Raw genomic sequence first — 6,695 nt, 5'->3', positions numbered from 1 at the left:
TACACATACACACACACATACATATATATATATACCTATATATACACACACACACACACATATATATATATTTTTTTTTTTTCACAGAATTTTACAGTTTTATAAAAATACGTATATTTTTGAAAATGTAGTTTGTGGTTAATTTGTAGTTTATGGTTTGTTGATATAAATAATAAAAGCTCTATATGTTGTCAATATAATCTGGCATCTTAATTGATTTATTCAAGGGTCTCTGGCCTGGTTGCGAGTCTCCGGTTTGAAACCATGTTTTAGATCAGTGGAGTCCCTTCAAAGCTGCACATTTCTCATGTCTCCTTAATCAAACACACCTGATTCAACTCATCAGCTCGTTACTAGAGACTCCAAGAACTGAAGTGTGTGTGTGTGTGTGTCAGACAAAGGAAACATGCAAAACATCCAGAAACATGTTTGGGAACCACTGTTTTAACACGACAATAACAAAAGGCAATACTGCAAAACAATGGCAGCTGGAGAGTTTTGAGCTGCCCTCCCCATCCAGATCCCGCAGGAAAACAGGGGCGCTTTTATCTGTGCGGTCCAGCAGAAAGTGGCCCATACACACCAGAGCAATTTCACTTATCAGAGCTGTAGCGTGGGGCCTCCCATCGATCTCCTCACACTGCTGCTTTTACAGGAATTTATCACTTTCCTTCTATCAGAGGAACCGGACATCACACAAGGTCAGAAAGAAGTCATCCAAACAAAACTCGGCTATCAGCTGGACTTCTGATGCTTTTATCTGGCGCTAGAAAGGCGAGCGGCTCCAATATGAGGAAGGCCAGTTGGGCGAGCGACTGGAGGATTCTGGGTAACCTTCGGAAGTGGCTTGGAAAGGTGAGAATGTGATGATTCATAGGCCTTGCTTCAATATGCCCCGCTCCCCACCTGACTTCAGATGCGCACGGTGCTATTACAATATTCAGATTACCGTGCACTGGAAATTAATTGGACTAATTAACATACAAGTAAATGATGATACCGTTAACACATTTCATTAACTCAAACTGTCATTTCATGTTCACCCTGCTCTCTGTATTGCATTACAATGAATTGAATTCATTAAATTATGCAAATGAAAGGTGTCAGGCAACGGGCGGCTCCATATGAACATTAATAGACTGTTTTCTCTGAATCTCTGCGACAAATCATGTAGAATTCCGGAGCATGTTTTTTCGCTTTGATTTGACCGATAAAAGATTTCAGTGGACACTTTTGATTATGTGTGGCCACAACCATAAGTGATGATGAGACAAAAGCAGTTTGCAATTTGAAACCAACATTCTTCAAAATAACATTACATATATATAATGTTATAAAAACAACTGAAATCCATTTAAAACATTTACAAAAAAACCCCATTTAAAATACATTGTCAACTATCCGAATCAATTTTCCACACAGCTGGATTTAATGTTCACAATAGACAACAGGTAAAACAGACTCTGACCATGAAATGTGATGTGGTTTTAATATATAAGCCCCTCTGAGAGGAAATTGCTGTAAGTGTATATCTAAATTGAAAATGAAAAAGGCATGGAGGGGAATTTTGTTCACACTTGAGCAAGTTCAAAAATAAACATTTCATATACAATTTAAGGGGGTAAAACGGTGGGTTGGGTGGGCGGATGCTCGTCGTGCCTGCTCTTTTTATACATATTTTAACATTGAACGAGTCAGAGACGCTTGTAAACGCACATGAGATGAGGAATATATCAGGATTTAGAGGGTAGGATGCGGTCAGAGACTCAGCTGGATATCCTGTTGCTGCAGTGACATCTACTGGACTTCACACACAAAACCCACACACACACACACACACACACACACACACACACACACACACACACACACACACACACACACACTTTAAGAATTGATTGGTTTTCGAACATGAATAGAACATTTCAATCAAAATTTGTAGTATTAATGCAAATAGTAGATGTATTGCACGCATGCTTTTGCCTATTCAAACTTTTATAGAAAGATTGAATATATGAACAGTTGTAGTTTTAAAAAACATCACACAATTTGAAACCATTTCAAATGAACTAGTTAAGGCAACAAGGCAATAAAAAATAAAATAAAACATTATCATTCAAAGATGTTTTAAAGAAGTCTTATGCTCAACAAGACTGCATTTATTTAATCCAAAATACAGTAAAAACAGTAATATTGTGAAATATTACTACAATTTCAACTAATGGCTATTGTAATATATTTTGAAATGTAATTTGATCATGTGATCCAGTCTTCAGTGTCACATGATCCTTCAGAATATGCATATTTGCAGCACAACAAACATTTTTTATATTTTTAGGATTCAAGTGTTTATTTAAATCGGAAGTGTATTGAAACAATGCAACTTCTTTATTTTACAGTCACTTGGATTCAATTTAATGCATCCCTGCTGAAGAAATGATTTATTTAAATTAGCTTTTTTTTTTTTTTATGATGGGGGGTGGATAAAATGTATGGTTCTTATTTGTCAACTATTTTTACTGTTGTGTGCAAGCATGTGCATCAGTGTTCTGTGAAAATAAGACAACTGACAAGCACAGGATCATGTTTAGTCATTTTAGTGTGGAAAAACAGCTGCCCTCAAAAGTGGGCATTGTACAATAGTCTGAAGCGTTCCTGGAAAAATGACCAAATAAAAATATAAAAGTGACATGTTTAAGATGCTATTTATAATATCAAATTAGACTTCACAAACTAGGAAAAAAAAAAAAAAGCAATTCTGGGTCACTGTGACAGAGCACCCCTTATCAAATCAGAAAACAAAATGGTGTTTGATTATCTGCCATTAACGCCGCTGGACCTTTTCAATCAAACTCCTGATCGTTACGAACTTGGCTACGGGAAAATCCCCAACACAACAATTGGCAACGGTACTCAAAAGCAGTAGATAAAGAGACATCCTGATTAGCTGAAGGAATAAAACCAGATCAGCGGAGAATAATTGTACAGTACCACATGGAAACAAAAGCCATACTTGTACATGGACTGACAGCAAACGAGTGCGTCCTCCCTGATGACCTGCAGTGTATTCAAATAAAACCTTGAGAACTGCTTACACAACGTTCATTAGCGAACTCCTCTGAGGACCACCGCTCTCTGTGATTGAAGGCGTCAGACTCGCAGCTACAGTAAGTGAACGAAGGAGAGGGAGTTCAAAACCTACATATTGACCACCGTGAACGCCGCCAACATCACCACACGGTTAGACCGAGATGTGACCGCAAAGGTCCCGCCACAAAACACATCCCAAAACCCTGTTAGCCTGTTGTATTGTTGTAGTTGAGCACACTGAGCTGCTCGTTTGGTCCTGAAACACACAGTACAGATCAAACCATCAGACATAAATCAAGAGTTTTTCTATCTATTTATCAAATTTGGCAAACTACAAACCGCTTCATTTCATACAAATGATTCTTGATGCTGATTACAGTCCAGTTCTTTAAAAAAGTAAAGCCGAAGGGAGTTTTTTTCCCTTAGAAAAGCAGTTGTGGACACCACAAATCCAGGTTACAATGTATATATAAATATCACTTTGCTCAAAAAAGACTTCATTCGCAACAAATTCATATTGAAAGATCTGATCAACTCATAGAGGTTTGAGAATTATGATACATAAAATGCTTTTAATTACATGATTGTTTCATATTTTTCCCCTTTGCCAGGCCTGGGTTTACCTACACAAAATAAAACTACATAAAATAAATCAAATGCATTTTCATGAGGAGCATCGGAGACATGTAAAGACACTATTGGACACCTTCGTGACTCCCAACAGCACAATGGCAGGCTCCTCACCAAAGTTTTATATCTTACTCCTTATATGGAGAACTTACACCACGAATATCACTTACGACCTATAATTAAAATGAGAAACAGCTCACCCACAGTAATGGAAATTCTGCCATTACTTACTCCCCCGCTCCACGAGAACTCGTTTAGACTCAAGACGCTACATTCTTCTGAAGCCCATCCAAACAAAGCCCATGACAGAAAACGCAGAGTCTGACAAAGTTATACAGCTGATGGGATGACTCTCACTGAATAAAAGCTTGCATTTTGGGTCTGTTTCTCACACAACATGATTCTAGTCACATGGACTAGTTTTTGTCCACTCTGGAGCTTGACAGACATGGACGTGTTGTTGCATGGAAAGAAAACAATTTTCCCTCAAAGAAACCGCACGAGTTTGGAATGCCGTAATGGAGGGGGAAATAAATAACGTGAGATTTTCACTTTTGGCTAAGCTGCTCCTTTAACATCAGCCACCCGTCTGTTACACAACACGATTATTCCCATTCCAACAAGTACACACAGAAACAGATGCTTTACACCCATGAAGAACTCGAGCTTTGTACACGACAGCTTATAATACAATATAAGGCATTTCAGTGTTGTATGTGAAAACAAGAAATAATGCTTCCCCCATAAAAAGATGAACAAAACCCCCAATAATTCTATATTTGTAAAATATATATATATATATATATATGTGTGTGTGTGTGTGTGTGTGTGTGTGTATATGCATTCACGTAAATGTACATATTTACGCAAAGGAGGGTAAATATGTAAAGGTATAAAAGCAAGGTAAATGTGTGAGCTTGGAATCGACGTATGAAGTCTCAGGTTGCGGGAGAAGAGAATGTGATGTCATACAGGAAGAGGCGGAGCCTTGGCAGTCTAACAGAGCGTTCACGGTGTGTCACTCGGCCGTGTCCCCGGCGGACACTGAGACTAACTGCAGAGGAATCTCGGCTGTGCTCAGCTGGTCCTGTGAGCTAGACGTGTTGACGGTAGCGCTGACGGTGGCCAGGCCCTGCATGGTGCCGGGCTGGATGTTGGTGAGGATGAGTGTGGTGCCGCCCGTTGTGATGATGCTGTCCGAGGACATGGCTCCGCCCACACTGGCCACCACGGCTCCGCCCCCTCCCTTCTTGTTCTGATGCGTCTTTATGTGCTTGGCCAGGTGATCGCTGCGCATGAACCGCTTCGAACACTCAGAACACACAAACTTCTTCTCTCCTGATAATGGTCAAATGAGGAATGATACAGAAATAGGAAAAAGAACAGAGAAAAGCGGTTACAAAACCCTCTGCACAAAGTCTGCTCCAAAAGCTCAATTAAAGATGTGCATTTTCTTAAAAAATAAAAAATCAGCAAGATTTTTTTATTTTTTTTTTATAAAGTCTCTTATTTTAATATATTAAAAGCTCAGCAAGGCTTTATTAATTTGATCAAAAACATAGTAAAAACAGTAATATTGTGAAATGTTATTGCAATTTGAATATATTATCAAATGTAATTTATTCCTGTGATCAAAGCTGAATTTTCAGCATCATTACTCCAGTCTTCAGTGTCAGATGATCCTTCAGAAGTTGCAAGATTTAATGTTATGATATTATTAATTTAATATTAATTATTATTAAATGATATTCCTGTTATACAGTATTTCAGAGTAAACCGTACGGATGCAACAATACAGTTAGCCCACGGTTCAATAAATACCTCAGTTTTTTTACCAGTTTTTGGTTTAGTTCTTTTTTGCAATTTTTAAATGCTATTTAAAAAAAAGTAGTATTGTTTTTATGGATTGGCCATTGTTTAGTGCTATGAACACATGTAATGTGTGTTTTATTCACACTGGATGCGCAGAAAATCCACATATACATTATAGAAGAAATAGAACTCAGGACGCTCCAGGAAATTCCTAATATGGACAAAAACAGCCAGCTATCCCTAACTGAATGAAAGAAGACAGAAACGCTTTGAATGATGATATTCAAAAAGAACATTAAGATAATAAACACTTTACTGTGACAATGCAGGGGTTAAAGCAAAAGAAAATCTTTTGACTGAAAATTTTTCCTCAGCCAAACCCCATTCCACAGCCATACCTGCCACACACCCAGTTTAAGAGCAGTTTTTTATTGTAATTAGGAGTACTTGTCCTCCTAATTTAAAAAATTTAGGAGCAGCTTCTGATCAATAATCAAAAATTCTGATCAAAAATTATCCTTCCTAATATGAGGTGACATTTGACTCTTTAAAGTGACTTACAGGGGCATTTTCTTTTTACCTTTGTAATGGCATCATTTTCATCTATGTCAAATTCAAAAATGTATGTTTATAAGCTTTTTAAAATTTCTATTTAAAACAATATAAGAAGTAGTACAAGACGACAAATAAAAGTTACCAATCATATGAAATTAAAAATTAATTTGTACTACAGAGGTGGCACAGAAGAACACAAAAGTGGCTTGTAGGTACATTTTCAGACGTTTAATGATTCTCAGAGGTGGCATGAGTGCAATTAAATTCATACATTCATGTGGAGATTAATGTTTTAAATATAAAATTTTGAATACAGAAATATTAAATGATTTAAATAACTGAAATTGTACGCTAAAAATGAAACTAAATCCACCATGTCTTTATGAATGGGTAATCATGAATCACTGACTCACTAGATTCGTTCAAAAACGCACTTTCATTCATGAATTAAACGCCGCTGTGTTTGCTTTTAGAGATGCGCAGCGGCTGAGCGGTTACTATATTTGGAACTATTTTCGTTGAAGAAATAGAGCAAAATTGACAATAGAATGTTTGCGGGAGCGTGCCACGCACGTTGCGGGAGTGGGCGGTAATGGTCAGAAATTCAG

At 37.5% G+C, this 6,695-nt stretch overlaps 1 protein-coding gene across 1 annotated transcript in view; it reads right to left on the bottom strand.

The window, feature by feature from the left end:
- Positions 1 to 3,386: 3,386 nt before the first annotated feature.
- LOC107657349 (transcription factor Sp3-like) overlaps positions 3,387 to 6,695 on the bottom strand; it is a 13,562-nt gene continuing 10,253 nt past the window's right edge. Inside the window, exon 9 of the mRNA XM_016445392.1 lies at positions 3,387 to 5,058. Within this exon, the coding sequence (XP_016300878.1) occupies positions 4,739 to 5,058 (320 nt within the window). The 3' untranslated portion in view covers positions 3,387 to 4,738. The remainder of the gene's footprint in view (positions 5,059 to 6,695) is intronic.

The sequence above is a fragment of the Sinocyclocheilus anshuiensis genome, unplaced genomic scaffold (genome assembly GCF_001515605.1).
Source record: "Sinocyclocheilus anshuiensis isolate Anshui unplaced genomic scaffold, SAMN03320099.WGS_v1.1 scaffold355, whole genome shotgun sequence".
In the NCBI taxonomy this organism is placed as follows: Eukaryota; Metazoa; Chordata; class Actinopteri; order Cypriniformes; family Cyprinidae; genus Sinocyclocheilus; species Sinocyclocheilus anshuiensis.
Note: the sequence above shows the minus strand (reverse complement) of the source record. Positions and strands in the feature narration are given on the sequence as shown.